Raw genomic sequence first — 16,792 nt, forward strand, 5'->3', positions numbered from 1 at the left:
CCCTAAAGCAGAAAGATCGTGCACACCGAAAATCTAGATTTCCGTTGCCTAATGAGTGCAGAGATGAATACCGCTTTTTTCGGGCTCTCTCTAAACGTCTCTATAAGCGGGATCTAGACTCATATATGGCATTCTTGGAGAAGAGTGCCTCCGACCGGCCGGCGGAATTTTGGACGTATATCCGTAAGCGCTCCAATAAACATGGAGAGTGTTTTCGCTTACTTGACTCTAGAGGGGCAGAAGTCCAAGCAGTCGCGGATTGTTTTGCAGCCCATTTCTCTTCTTTATATAAAGATGTAGGTTTCAACGCTGGTGTCAGTAAGCAGCACACGACAGTTCCTACATCTAGTGTGGTGTTGTTTGATGAAAAGCTTGTCCACGAATGCCTTAAGCGCTTGAAACCTTCCCTATCCTGCGGCCCTGATGGCATCCCCTCCGCAATTCTAAAAGCTTACGGCAGTATATTTGCTCCAGTTTTGACATCTATATTTAATAACTCTTTGACTACTTCCACTTTCCCTCACATGTGGAAAACTGCTCGTGTTTTTCCTGTATTTAAGTCTGGCTGTAAAACCGATGTCTCAAATTATCGCCCAATTTCTCTTCTCTGTGCTACGTCCAAGATTTTTGAGCTTGCTCTTCACAACATATTGTCTTTTACTGTGAAGAACTCGCTCATTCAGAATCAGCATGGATTTCTGACCGGCCGCTCCACTATCACAAATCTCACAAGTTTCATGACACAGATCTGCACGCCGGTACTTCAAAGGGGGCAAGTTGACACCATTTATTGTGATCTCAGCAAGGCTTTTGATGTAGTCAGCCACTCGCTGCTTCTGATGAAGCTTACGCACTTTGATATTGACTCGTCAGTTGTGAACCTCTTGCGCAGTTATCTTCTTGATAGATCGTGTTATGTTAACGTCAATGGTCAAACGTCTTCTTCTTACATGGCAACTAGCGGCGTCCCTCAAGGGTCAGTATTAGGACCACTCCTTTTTTTAATTTTTATTAATTACGTTCTTTCTGTTATTAGGAACTCTTCTTTCCTTCTATATGCCGATGATATCAAGATTTTTAAGAAAATTCACACTGTTGATGACTGCCGCGCCCTGTAGTCTGACCTGTTTTCCTTTTCTAAATGGTGCAAGGATAATAAGCTTACCTTGAATGCTGCTAAGACCAAAGTCATGACTTTCACACGCAAAACAGCAAGTATTTCTTTTTCTTATTCTGTAGATTCTGTGCCGTTGTGTAAGGTCTGCGAGATCAATGATCTTGGTGTACTTTTTGATGCAACCTTACACTTTTCGGCGCACATTAAGCGTGTTGCAATGCGGGGTATGCGCTCTCTAGGTTTTGTATGCAGACTATCGAGGGAATTCAAGTCTCCTACTCCGTTCCGCAAATTGTACACAACCATCTGTCTTCCTCAACTCGAATATGCGTCGGTCTTCTGGAATGGCTCTTCTAGATCCAACAGTGACATTATAGATCGTGTCCAGAAAAAGTTTCTAAGCATATATAATCACCGCTTTGCAAACCTGGACATTGCACCCTGTACTAGCACTGTTGGATTGTTGTCGTTGCCCTCCCTTCGCGACCGACGTAATCGCGCTGACCTCCTGTTTCTCTTCAAACTCATTCACGGTAACCTCACGTGTCCCGAACTTCTCAGCTGTGTCATGTTTCGTATCCCACGCAAGATCACCAGAGAACATAGACATTTCCATGTTTCTGCCTGTCATCACGAACACTCAACCGTCCACAGGATACAGAGTCTTTACAACGCTTACTTTCGTGATCTTGATATCTTTCATAACTCCTTGTCATCGTTCTTTTCCGAGCTTTGCCTTGTGTTATAATTTCATGCATTGTTCAAGTGCCCTTCTCCTCCTTTTTCTTTTGTATTTACTTTGCGCTTTGTTCTCGGTACTCTCTTCTTTTCACCATTTTTATTTTTAATCATTTATTTTTTAATGATATTCCCCTGCAGTGTTTTGTTTTTGGTTTGTAATGTATGTGTGCGCCAGCACTCAGACCTTAGGGTTGTTCCTGGGCACGTTAAATAAACATGATTGATTGATTGATTGATTATTATTATTATTATTATTATTATTATTATTATTATTATTATTATTATTATTATTATTATCTGTTGTGTTGCTCTGTATTTTTTGGTGAATAAACATTATTATTATTATTATTATTATTATTATTATTATTATTATTATTATTATTATTATTATTATTATTATTATTATTATTACGTCTGGGAATAGGAAGGCGTTATGCCATTTGTAGACCTCGGAACGGCATGAACGCGCTCATTTTATGCACTCATAACGTGGCGCCACCTATACTCACCAGTGGCTGCGCAGTCACGTGCCCAATGACGCATGCACGACACCACATCTTTATTCAGCCAGATGGCTGCACGTGACGTGTGCAATGACGCACGCACTGTGCCACACATTTAGTCAGCCAGAACCGTGGAGCCGCCGTGGCGTCGGGAAAGCGTGCTCGTCTCACACCCAGACCGAAATGTACTAAATTTACCTTCCAAAGCCATTAATATACATTGGTTACAGGAACCTCCCTGACAAATTTGACCTTAATCAGATATTTTTTTAACGCGAAAGCGTTAAGGGCCCCGTGTCGAAGAAAATTCGGCGTCGGCGGAGTTCCGTATGTATTTAGGGGTGTATGCGGGTTATATTTCCACACCATCCTATCCCAATCTTGCTGATACCTTGTCTGACATTCTTGACAAAGTTATTCCTCGGAATTTTGAGAATGACAGCCCGCAAACAAATGACATTTAACAAAACACCGACAGCGCATGTCTTTTATGTTAAATATTTTCAGACTGAAATATAAAACGTGCGAAGCAATAACAGAAACCTGAAAATGATGTAATTTTTTTTTGCGCCGCTGTGCACTACCCAACGTTTTTAGAAAGACGTTGGCACTATCTCGGGGATCGGCCCATGCAAGAGGCCGCGTTTGTACTAGAAAGCTGCCTTCGTGCATAGCGTTCGCCGCTGGCGCTTCCCGGTAAGCATTACGGTTACATGAGCTGCAGTTGCAGTGAAGCGTGAGAAGCAGTCGGGGTTCTTTGAACGGTATCGCGTTCCACTCTTAAAGGCGAAGCTTAAGCGTCCTTCAAATTTTGACGCGTTTTTACTCTTTGAGCCATTGGCCATTTTTGGTACCATCGCTCGGTCACGCCGCCGCCGCCGACACCGGATTTTTGCTTAATGTGGCATAATGTGCATTAATGTGCACAATAAGCATTTTTGATTATAGTAGTATAATATAATAATGCTTTCGCATTGATAATAATAATAATAATAATAATAATAATAATAATAATAATAATAATAATAATAATAATAATAATAATAATAATAATAATAATAATAATAATAATAATAATAATAATAATAATAATAAAGAACTTCACCAGAACATGAGAGCCACAGTGTGTCACAGAGGACGGTCAGAACAGACCTTGGAGTGGTCCAGGACGCTGCGTTCATTGCATGACACAATTCGAGTAGTAGTGCAATGCACTCGCCTTGGCACTTCACAAAACATACTGGGCGTGTTATATGCCTCGTTTTTGTCATTGAATCAGCCGCGTCTACAGACTCTCCTTCCGGAAGAGCAGTTGACAGGTAGCTTTCACTCGTCTTTGCTATTTAAATGCATGTGAGACGTGGAAACACCTATCCTTTAGAGTAACAGCTAAACCAATTTGAACGAAATTAGTTGTGATCACGAGAAAATAATTTATTCGCTATTGGAAAGAGTATACTGGTTCACGACCTCAATATTTTTACGGCCATGCTTACAATCTCGTAGCACCGCCGCTAAAGCCAGACATCAAAATTACTTTAGCTACTAGTGTCTCAAACGTAACACTTAATGTTTCAGCGTGATTTGTATGGAATTGTGACACTGTTTAGGCGAAATTTCCCAAATCCCCATTCACAATCTAATAGCATAAAAGGTAACAAAAAAAATGTTACACACTTTCGAGTAGCTCGAGGCTACCAATGAAACTCATACGGGTTTCTCTTAGACAGAAAACCCGGAAGCTGAAGGGAAAAGTTACCCTGGTCCTAGAATAGGACCCGAGACCAACGCTTTTTCCGGTGCTGTCGCTCAACCATCCGAACTAACCAAGAGGCTTGTAGAACACTAGAAAATTTATGCATATCGCAAGGATAAAGCTTATCGCAGAGTGAGGACGAATGAATGGACAAGTGTAAGCTCAGGGACGGTATACGAAGCGCGGGTACGGATTTCTTTTATAGCTTCGTGTTACCCTCGGATTACCAAATTAGTGGCATATTTAGGTACCGTGGGCAAATAATCTGCTTTGGACCTCTTGATTGGTTCAGTTTGCACTATTTTGACATCTATTCAAAATGCAAACCTAGTGAATTGCTCATGCTTAATTTTTTTTCTCTCAAAATTTTCTGAATTTTCGTAACATGTATAATATTAAAGGCCAGAATCTGCCCTCTTAAGTCGTATTGCACTTGTTGCTGGGCTAGACGGCTCACACTTGTTACGATGTACTAGGAGGCGTATAAAATTGAAGTGAGACCAGGACAGAAAAGTCAAGTTGAACGTGCATCTGCATGGCCTGATTGCGAAGCGCAAATGTATTTGCGCACGCTGGCACCTTCCCTACAAAAGTGAACTCGTCTGCTATGAATGGGCAGCAGCACCTCAGGCACACTGCTCAAGAACCCATTTTGCTTCATTGCGCTGGTTTTGACCCTCTTGCTGCCCGCACAACCGTTTTATCTCGGTGAGGAATTCTCCCGATCTCCTCCTTACAAAGCAAATGACGTTGGCTACGCGCATCCTGCTCGAGCTGATCTTTGCTTGACCAACGACCTCATCATGACTTCCGTCAGCGTGTCTGCGTCTGCGCCATCAACAGCAACGTCACTTCACGGGGACCCCATGGCCTATATAAGAAGCTTCCCATCGCCGCTTGCAACCAGAGGGCTTGGCAGCAGCACCTCAGGCACAATGCTCAAGAACCCATTTTGCTTCATTGCGCAGGTTAGTAACTGCTTATCTGCCTACTGCTATCGTAGCGACAACCGCTTTTTGTTGCTGCTGCCCAGCCCACTATGTATAAAGAGTGTTTGTGCATACCTTTTTTCTTCCCAAGACGATCTTTTAAAATGCGGTGATATTGAAGCAAGCCAAGGCCCAGACATGACTGATAGGTAAATGCTCCAGCAGATCGTACTGGGTCAAAATTCCCTGACGTCGTCTGTCAGTGACATTCTTGCAAAACAGGGCTCTTTTGAGGGAAAAATAGATGGCTTGACCGAGAGAATTAAAAGTTTGGAAGACGAGGTGGCAACTATCAACACCGTAAAAACAGAAGTAGAGCATATGAGGTCAACAATTAATAAACTTGAAGCCACTGTATCGCACCTTTTAAATAAAACCGAAGACTTGGAAAATAGAAGCCGTAGGAATAACTTACTTATTTACGGCATAAAAGAAGAAGAAAGGGAAACAGAGGCTGAACTTACGGAGAAAATAACAAAAGACACTCTTAGCGAAAAACTTGGAGTTACGATAAAGAGCATGCAAAGATGCCACCGAATAGGTAGGAAATCCAACAGGAATCGTCCTGTCATCACAAATCTACATGACTACCGAGAGAAGACTTTAATAATGAAGGCACGCCCGAAACTGAAAGGTTCAGAATATTCAGTCAGCGAGGACTACTCGAAAATAATTCGGGATGTCAGAAAGAAATTATGGGAAAGCGCATCACAGGAAAAGAATAATGACGATAAAGTTAAGCTGGTTTTTGATAAGTTAAGCATTAACGGCGATATGTTTGGATGGGATAATGCAAAAAACAAACGATATAAAATCCCGAAGAACCATAAATGACACCAGAATGAGACCAGTCTGGCATTCAAAATCCTCGACATAAATTGTCGTAGCGTCGTCAATAAAGCTGCAAAACTTGAGGACATGCTTTTCTCGCATGACGCAGACGATGCCATGCTTACGGAGACGTGGTTGAGCAGTGAAATATTTTACAGTGAATTTGTTCCTAAGGGTTATAAGGTCTTTCGGGTTGACCGCGACAGAAGAGGCAGAGGAGTGGGCATTTTGCATAAATCGGCAATACAACTTTTTAGAACGCCCGATGCGCAAGATATTGAAGCTGTCTTTTGCAAAGCATACATAAACAAGGTCCGCTTCATCCTTGGCGTTTAGTTTTTTATAGGCCTCCAAACTCTTCTGTTGCGGTACTTGAAAACTTAAGGGAATATATGCACTGCCATGTAAAATCGGATGACAGAATACTACTTGCAGGGGACTTTAATTTACCAAACATAGATTGGCACACCTTTTCAGTGTATTCTGCCCACAGTGTTGATAACACAATCTTTGATATTGTATTCACGTTTGACTGACTGCAAATGGTAAATAATTTCACAAGAGTACAAGGAGCCGTAGGCTCAATTGTAGACATTTTTTGTAAGTGGTACTATCCGAAATTCGATAACCTGTGAAGTCACAAATGGGATTTCTGATCACAAAGCTGTCCTGTTGAGCTTGTCAAATGTCTACCCTGATCGCCAAAACTGTGTTAACTTGTTTCCCAATTTTTCTCGTGCTGATGATGAATCTATGCTAGATATGCTTGCATTCTACTTTGATGACTTCAGAAACAGCACTTGTAGTATAAATGAGTTATGGCTTTCCTTTAGGGGAATTGTCTCTGAATGTATTCACCGTTTTGTTCCCAAAATTGCAAAACCTTCTGTGCACCTTAACCCATGGATTTCTCGTGAGACGTTACGCTTACAGCGAAGGCTTAAAATGTTAAAAACGAAATCAAGAACAAATGTAACTTTAAAATCTATTGTGGAAGACACTTCTGAACAACTAAAACAGAAAATAATTTGCGACAAAAAAATATTACAGAACGATTCTGCCTTCATTTATTAAAACATCGCCCGAGAGATTGCCCAAATCCCGAGTGCGCCAAATCACACATAAATATTCTTCCACCAGTGGTTTCATGATAGACGGCAAATGTGTAAGTGATGAGACAGTCGTTTGTTCTGCTTTTAACAAATTATTCCAGTCGGTATTTACCAAAGACAATGGTTGCCTTCCCAACTTTTCTATATCGCTTCCTGCTATATCTGAGGTTGTTATTTCTGAGAGCGGTGTTTTTAATTTGCTGTTGAACGTTGATACTAAAAAGTCACCAGGACCAGATAATATACCAAATGCGTTTTTAAAGCGTTATGCAGAATGGTGTGTTAAGTACCTGTATGTCATATTCACCAGATCTTTACGCGATGGTTCCCTACCGGATGACTGGAGGACGGCCGAAATCAAACCTTTGCATAAATCTGGGAAAAAAACACACATAGAGAATTACCGATCAGTATCTCTTACATCTACATCATGCAAAATTTTAGAGCATATAATTAATAAACATATAATAGGTTTCTTAGAAGAGCACAAGGTACTTACAGATGTCCAACATGGTTTCAGACATAGGTTTTCTACATGTACTCAATTAGTTGAGACTGTGCACGATCTCGCTCAGACGATTAATGAAGGGAAGCAAACAGATATTGTGTTCATGGATTTTCGCAAAGCATTTGACAAGGTGTCACATAACAAATTAATGCATAAATTAGGGTATTATATAGAAAATGACCAGTTACTTACTTGGATCAGAGCCTACCTTACTAACAGACACCAATTCGTCACCTTAAACAATACTTCTTCTAACAATGCGGAGGTTGCGTCTGGCGTCCCCTAGGGATCTGTTTTGGGACCACTTTTTTATATTATTTATTAATGACATTGCAGCAGAACTTTCAGTTTCCGTGAAACTTTATGCAGATGACTGTATTTTGTATGAAAAATCATCTTCTGTTGATGATCAGGTGCGTCTAAATAATGACCTGGCAAAGGTCATTGCTTGGTGCGAACAATGGCAAATGTCTATTAATTTAGAAAAAAAAAAACTGTTGTTATGAGAATCACACATAAGAAAAAAACCTCTTCAATTTGCATATAGTGTTGACAACGTATCTCTATTAGAGGTAACAGAGTACAAATATTTGGGGCTATGGATAACCAATGAGCTTTCCTGGACGAAGCACATAAATACTGTTATTGCAAATTCTTTGCGTAAACTGTTTTTCTTGAGACGTTCACTAAAATCATCTATACGTATAGTGTTCGTTTATTGGCGTACAATTCCTACATTCGTCCGTTGTTGGAATATGCCGTAATTATTTGGGACCCATTCACTTTAACCAATATTAAAAAAACTGGAACGTGTACAGCATAAGGTAGTTATGTTTGTTTTTAATTCATACGGCCGTGCGTCTGTTGGTGAGCTCGTAAGACGCAGTGGATTACCCCCGGTGACTGTGCGCAACCGTATCTGCCGATTAAAGTTCCTCTTTCAACTTGTAAACGGCCATTATAACGTTAACACTTCGAAGTTCTTTACTTACTCATCAGGCTATAACACAAGACGAAGACACGCTTTATCAATAACCCCCTTGAACGCACGGAATAACGTTTTCAAATATTCTTTTTTTTCCTAGGACAATAACAGACTGGAATAATCCTAATTCTCAGATTGTTACGCAGAATTCCTTATCAATGTTTGAAGAATGCTTGCAAATGTTATGAATTTATGTGAGTTATTTGCTTGTATATTCGCTTGTATGTTTTTTATGTATTATTCACCAGTGTTTGAAAAATGCCTGCATATTTGATTAATTTTGTATGTGTTTACATGCTTGCATATTTCTATGTATACCCACCCTGCTATGATCTGGTTTCAGATCGCAGTATCTATAAATAAATAAATAAAACAAATAAATTTGGTTGTGTGTGGAGCTCTTTTCTGTCCTGGTCTCACTTAAATTTGCTCTGCGTCCTAATATATACCATAATCTGATAAGTAGCATCTTATCTTTCTTCTCAAAATATCAAGTAACGTGTAACGTATTCAAGATCAGTGGATGTTGAGCAAATCGATTCCTCTGTTCTCATATATTCGGATAGGAACTGACGAGGGTAAGCTTCCTCTTAATGCTAACGGATGGAGCTAAATTCGATAGTAGCTCAGATGAGCGGTCCTTGTACTCATCCTGTGTTAGTTCTGGCATTCAGTATTCGCGCCAGCAAAGTGTCCTCACAAACACAGGCCGCAATACGAGCAAATGTCACTCAAGGCATTCCACAAACGTCCTCTTGGAAGCGCTGGCCGCCGATCACGGGCTGATGCACACCACCGTGTCTGGAGGCCTCTGTATTTGGCAACGATTGTCATGAGCTGGTGTTTCCACTTGTGTTTCTACTTTTCGCAAAACCATTCTCCTCACGCTACTGGCTGCCACAAAGAAAGCGCGTCTCTTCTTTTACTACGCTCACCACCACAGGCACAAACTTGCTCGCGCAAAAACGCACGTCGAAACCAAACGATCATTTCGACTTGAATTAAACAAGCCCAGAAGCCACGCCGTTCAGTGAGCACATTCGTCCAGTCAATCAACAAAATGCAACAGATTTTCCACTAAATTCCTCCCCTCTGGACTGAGTACACTCGAGGGTTATGAATTCAAGTGTCCGCGCACGTCGCTCTTGGAGCCAATGCGTCACGAAATGCCCTTGAGCGCCATCGTGACGAGCATCGCTGTCCAAATGAGGTTCGGCGCGATGACGTGGCCGGCGAACGACGTGCACTGGAAGTCATCCTCCTGGAGGTCGATGAGCGGCTTGCGCACCTGTCCCCCCGGGTAAGTGCACTCGCTCTGCCGGGCCAGGTTGTGCACGTAGATGGCGGCGTCGAAGTGGAGCATCTGGACACGGAGCGTCTCCCGCAACCAGCGGCGCAGCCAGCGGCTCAGCCACAGGAGCTGACAGTCGCACACCCACGGGTTGTCCTCCAGCCGGATGCCACCTGGGGTTGCGGTGAGCGAGACTCGTTGCCGCCGGCACTATGCTCGAGCATGCAGAGATAACCGTTACCACAATGATGCCTCTTAAAGGGACTTTGACTACCTTCCCGGGGTTCGGCGTGAATGCTGATGTACGTCGACCCATCATATATATATATATATATATATATATATATATATATATCGACCCATCAGCATCCACGCCGAACCCCGGGAAACACGCCCTGCGAATTGCACGTGTCCGCCCTTGCACATTATTTGAACGCCTCGGTTGTTCCTAAAGGCCTAAGGATTAGGAAAGATGTCAGCACTCTAAAAAATTAAAGCCAGGTAATTTTCTCGCGACAATTTTGGTCCTCATGACAACCGGCTGGGATCAAAACATGACATGCCTCCCATACCAGCACCCTTACAAAACAACAACAAAACGATTGAGAACGTTGTGAACCTGTCTAGTATTGAACCTACCGCAGCCGAGCTTAGCGCCCTCTCAAAAAGGTTTGAATTTCTGCCCGGCCACCGGCGGCTTTAGTGAATTTCAGCTTCTTAAAGATTTATACAACTTTGCAAGAAATTTGAGACTTCGGGAATTTTTGTATGACCATCCTAAATCAAAGGAAACACGCCATGCGCTACCTAGCGGTAAGCACTGGGCTCTTCGTCCACAGTGCGATAAGTGTCAGGATATATATATATATATATATATATATCAAAGCAGTACAACGCGATATACGTCAGGCGTACAAATGACAAGTTCCCTTTCGACGCAACATCTCTATTGAAGGAAAAAGGGCACTGGATGAATTAAATAGCAAGCAAGACATTGTAATTAAACCTGCTGACAAAGGAGGCGCAATAGTGATTATGGACAAAAATTACTATGTTAAGGAGGCCAACAGACAACTAGCTGACTCTTCATTCTATCAAACACTAACTTATCACCCTACTGAAGATTTTAAACTCGAGATCAAGGGTATAATCACCGAACTTTTAAAGGATAAGAAGATGGATACAACAATCGGCAACTCCCTAATACCACTCAGTCCCGCAGCGGAAAGATTTTATCTCTTACCCAAGATTCATAAAGAAAACAACCCAGGCCGACCCATTGTTTCCGGTGTAGGCACTGTCACCGAAATCATATCACGCTACGTTGACAGCCTAATTCACGCAATACCAAATACATTTTAGTCTTGTGTAAAAGATACCAACCATTTTCTTTCTGGCATCATGAAATTCGAAGTACCTCCTGAATGCTTACTTGTTACACTTAATGTTAGTTCTCTGTACACAAATATCCCTCATTCTGACGGGATAAGGGCGGTGCTATTAGCATATGAAGACTCGCCAGTCGATAAGCCCATTGACTGCTACGGACACTTCTTAAGTTAGTTCTCGAAGTAAGCAATTTATGTTCAATGGGGTCCATTACGGGTAAGTACGTGGAACGTCAATGGGAACGAGAATTGACCCTAATTACGCCAATATTTTTATGGCTGTACTAGAAGAATTTCTCGCGTCTCACAGCTTAAAGCCACTCTGCTACAAGCGTTTTATTGATAACATCTTTATGATTTGGCCTCATGGGGAAACAAATATCTTAAAATTTATAAGGACTTCAATCGTGCTCATCCCACTAGTTCCTTTTCTCACCATTACTCGCAGGACAGTGTTAACTTTCTGGGTGTAAGCGTGTCACTGTCTGGAGGCAGATTAACTACGAAACTATACAGAAAGCCAATGGACACACAGCAATATTTGCATTTCTATAGCAGTCATGTCAGACACTGTAAGAAGGGCATTCCGTACAGCCAAGCCCACCGCTCTAAGCGTATATGTTCGAACAAAGATTTCGGTGATAATTGTGCGCTAATGAAAGACGTCCTTCTGAAGCAGAAACACCTGGATCAGATAATTGATGCTGCTGTAACCAGAGCTGGCAAGCTCAACCGTGCCGACATACTTGAAGCTAAAGTACCTAATAGTGCACAATGCACTGATTTAATCCTTACCCACTCTGCGTCGATGCCGATGGTTTCAGCTATTCTTAGCACCATAATCTCCTTGCACAAAGCGATCGCCTTAAGCGCTATTTGTAGAACCGCCCCACGTCGTGTATAGGAAAAATAAAAATTTATGCTATACTTTGACAAAGTCATCCCTAAATCCAAGCCGCGGCACAGGCTGTATGCCTTGCAACAAATCACGTTGCCAGGTTTGTTCTCACATGAGGACAACACAGAAAGCAATCAGTGCCGCGTCCAACTTCTCTGTTCAAATAAAAGGAAACTTTATATGTGACACCGCCAATGTGATCTACCTTCTTGAATGTGCAATTTGTAATCAACAGTATATTGGTCAGACAGAGATACCTTTCAGGATTCGATTTAGTAACCACAGGTCACACACAAAATTTCTTTTGAACGTTCCCGTATCCAAACATGTAAACCTTCCCGGTCACTCTTTCAGTGACTTAAAAGCGACAATATTGGAATCAGGCTTTCGCTCACACCACGAACGGGAAATTCGCGAGTGCTATCTTATCTATAAGTTTAATACTACCGCCTCGGGTATTAATGAAAGCACCGGCAAACTCACGTGCTTGCCTTCTGATTAGAACAATGTGGTTATAGCCGAAAGTAAATTCCTTGTAGTCTCAAGTCACTCAAGGTATATTTTAACTGCGCTAACCCACATGGACAAAGACGAGGCAGACAAGACGTGCGCAGACTCGCAACTGAATGTTAATGTGTGAATATGACATATATACAGAGGAAAAATGAATACATCTGATTGACCATCCAACCATGGATAAGTCGGCATCACACAGTAGCATCCAAAAACCCCATTTCGCAATCAGCTAGTGACACCGAAGGTTCGCTTACACACCCATGTGTAGTTTTTATCTTAAATGCCTCAAACAGCTCCCTAGTGCTAGGGTCCCTATGACGGCACAAAATTCTAGTTTGTTTAAGAAGTGGAAGGTAAGTTTTCTTGTTTAGTTTTTTACAGTCATTGCAATGCTTAGCCACGTGGGAATAACCCACTGAAGTGCGATTTTTTTATGTTCTTTCAGCCGAACATTAAAACACCTAGCCGTCTGACCGATGTATACACACCCACAAGAAAAAGGCAATTGACACACTATCGCGCAGGCGCAGGGGACAATGGTTGACCCATGCTTATGCTCAATCTTGCAGACAAAAGGGCTGTGGTTAGATGCCCTGTCAATCACATTCGTTACTCTAGCACATAAACGCGAAATTTTCTGAGGGGCTGAGAATACTACGCTGACCCCATACCACTGCGCTACATTCTTCAAATTGTGTGCAACTTTGTGCTGGTACGGAATCACAGCATACGCTCTTTTTTTCTTGTTATTAGTGCGGGTTGTGTGCACACCACTACTTTTAACTTTCCTTACTAGTTTCTCACAGGTTGCTCCTATTACAGATTTTGGGCATCCAGCATTCGTCAGCCTAGTTACTTGGAAACTAACACTTTCCGTTACTACGTGGGGGGCCTGACTTCTGTAGTGCTGCATCTATATGCACGGCAAGGCAATTCCATTGTTTACAATCTTTGAATGCCTCGAGGAAAAATTGAGGGGGGACTTATGGGACCTTGGTCGATAAAACCAACATGTATGGAATAACTCAAAACGCAGACGTATGTCTAGAAATTGCAATTAATTCTCGTGGGGAAGTTCTATAGTAAAATTGAGGCCCAGCCGCGACCTACAAAAAGCTTCCTTCACTTGAAGAGACAGTTTTTCAAGCCTACTTCCGCCTACAAAAATCAGGTCATCATCGACATAACGAAAGACACGGGAAGCCATACTACAGAACGTTATATTAACAGCCCTATCCACTTTAGCCAAGAAGATGTTGCTGAGGGTAGAGGCCACCCTAGAGCCTATGCATAACCCTGACTTCTGGATGTATTGCTGCCCTCGCCAGCATAAATATGTGGACGACAAATGCATGCCCAGTAATTAAAAAAAGCCTCAAGGGAATCGCCACACTGCACGACAAACCTATGTTCATAATTAAACTCAGTAATTCACTCTTTTACTGCTACCATAAGTTGGCCTTGCGGAATTGCATAAAACAAATCCTCAACATCTAGGCTGAAAGCTTGGCACCCTCCTGGGTTTTCGTAATTCTACCCGTGCCGTCATCCTGCCTTGGCTCGCCTTCCACGAGGGTCATCGTGCCTTGGTTCGTCTCCAACCGAAATCGTCGCGACTGCTCAGACGAACTACCGCCGATCGACGACATAATCAGGACTGAATCCGTGCGTCGTACTTGCTCTTTCCTTGAACGCTGCGCGTAGGACTTAGTGTAGACGTGTTTGTTTTAGGGAACTTTGCTCTGTATTCCGTGTTTAGTACTTATCTTGTTTCAGTCCTATCATGTTAGGTAAATGTTGGTTTACATCCGTTCACGCGTCTCTGACGTTCATTACTGCCTGACTACACACAGACATACGTGCCCAACTATTCCATCACCGCTGGCTTTGTAGAACTCCGCAACGGAAAAACAATTCCGGTCGTTAATGCTGTGATGACACAACGCCCAGACTTTCCCGTTAAAGCAATGCCTGTACTTGCCGCAAATAGGGGAGGAAACCAATAAACGGTGTTACGAGATAGCGGCAGCATTACAGTGATCGTGCGAAGGGACTTGGTCAAAGACGATGAGCTCACGGGCGAAACCAGTTCAGTTTATCTGGTCGATGGTACGGCTAAGGAGGTTCACGAAGCGAAGATTGAGGTCGAAACCCCCTATTACAGCGGGAGTGTCACTGCTTTTTGTATGGACAGCCCACTGTATGACCTAATCCTCGGAAATATCGAGGGAGTTGGACTCCCAGACGATCCGAAACCTTTGAAGGAAAAGCCGAAGATCGAACCATCGACGATCGAAGAACCTCGCAGAAAACCATCAACAGCTGACGAGAACACCGCGGAAGCAGTCACCCGAGCTCTAGCAAAGGGTCAGGCAAAGCCTTTCCAGCCCTTTCCGCGCCCGTTTTCGAGGAGAAAGCAGCCGGGCTCATAACTACGCGAAACACTACAATCAGAAAACCAAGAACCGGAAATTCAAATTTAAATGCGTTGACGATTAGTGTATCGTGCAAAGTGCTTTGATGAGTGTACCGAGTGTTTATTCATGCATAATGAACAGAGTGTTTTGTTTGTGCTATGTAAACTACCCTTTCACGGTTTTGTATACTTGTTGTACCTGCTCTGTTTCATATTTGTGCCTTTTTATGCGAGAGATGCGTTATTGTGTAGTATAAGTGTACTTGTGTGACTTGTGTTTGTACAAGATGTATCGCGAGTGAAGTGACGTTGAATTGTGGTCGACCGATTTATGGACCTAACGACTCGTGTGTAGTGGACTTTTGTGTGCGCTTCTTCTGTGTTCTCTTGAATATTATTGCATAATATTCTTAAAGTGGGGGGCAGTGTCGGGAAAGTGCGCATAATTAAAGCGCGCGTCCCTCAAGCCAGCGACAGAGCACGCCGGCCCCACGGCAGCTTCGACAGAGGGAGAGAGCGCATACACCACAGACAGCCGACGCCTTCAACGGATTCTAGAAGCTTAGACAAGATACGCGAAGGCTACGGTAACGAGAGAGAGAGAGTGACAAAACACCCTCTCACCCGGCGAGCAGAGAGACAGAGAGGGAGGACGACGACCCGGCTTGCGCCTACGGATGAGTCATAAGTCTCCACGACGACGCTCCCGCGGCCGCGGTCGAAAACGCGAGAAATGTCTAGAAGATTCCCAGGCTTTGTTCATGCTACGAGATCACGACTCCGTCGGAAGGTTCGAGAAGCGCCGGCGAATGCAATAAAAGCGCCGTGCGGGAATCAGAAAGGGATCAGACCGTGCCGGTGAAGAGATGTGACTTGAAGACTGACCATTTCCGGAAGAAGTTCCTTCTTCGAGATTTGCCTCGAGCTACACCGAGATCGTCCGGCTCAGGACTAGAACGGGTGAATACAAGTGGACACTGTGTTCCTATTCATTCTGTACTGTACGTGTTGGACTCTTATTGCTTATCGTTAATTATTTTCCTGTGTTTTCGTTAATACCCACCTGAATTGTATTGTGATATGTCTAGCCGAAGTGTGCACCTCTGTATGTAACTGCCTTGTTTGAATAATATATTTATTGTGTTTTGACAACTCTGGGCTCTGACTCGGTCTTTGGATCACTTGGAGCACCAGAGGACCCTAGTTCAGCGTAAATCCACTAGGTGGAGATAAGTAATTAAAGGGAAACTGAGACATCCACCAAAATGTAGCAGTTTGCTACAATGGAAACCCAACCGGGTTCCTCGAAAGAAAGCCTCGCAGTTGAAGAAAAAAAAACTATAACATCAAACACTTGCCTTTGCTTCGAGTTGTCGACAAATTCGACTTCGCCCTGCCATCTGCTAGCCGCCTGGTTAGCTCAGATGGTAGAGCGGCTGCCCCGGAAAGGCGGTGGTCCCGGGTTCGAGTCCCGGACCAGGACGAATTTTTCTTCAACTGCGAGGCTTTCTTTCGAGGAACCCGGTTGGGTTTCCATTGTAGCCAATTGCTACATTTGGGTGGATGTCTCAGTTTCCCTTTAATTACTTATCTCCACCTAGCGGATTTCCGCTGAACTATAACATCAAAGACCAAGCTTACACCGATGCCCTTAATGTAGGCTTCACCTTCAAACAGAAATGCATTGCTGAGAAGACGTTTTTCCAAGGGCAATATAAGTTGTCTTATATCAAAATGTGAA

The 16,792-nt window shown here is 43.0% G+C and overlaps 1 protein-coding gene across 1 annotated transcript in view; it reads right to left on the bottom strand.

Annotated features, from left to right (window-relative positions):
* Nucleotides 1-8,453: 8,453 nt before the first annotated feature.
* The window catches only part of LOC119452877 (chaoptin), a 110,639-nt gene continuing 102,300 nt past the window's right edge, over nucleotides 8,454-16,792 (bottom strand). The window contains exon 10 of the mRNA XM_037714828.2: nucleotides 8,454-10,006. Within this exon, the coding sequence (XP_037570756.2) occupies nucleotides 9,702-10,006 (305 nt within the window). The 3' untranslated portion in view covers nucleotides 8,454-9,701. The remainder of the gene's footprint in view (nucleotides 10,007-16,792) is intronic.

Source organism: Dermacentor silvarum, chromosome 5 (assembly GCF_013339745.2).
Source record: "Dermacentor silvarum isolate Dsil-2018 chromosome 5, BIME_Dsil_1.4, whole genome shotgun sequence".
NCBI classification, from domain to species: Eukaryota; Metazoa; Arthropoda; class Arachnida; order Ixodida; family Ixodidae; genus Dermacentor; species Dermacentor silvarum.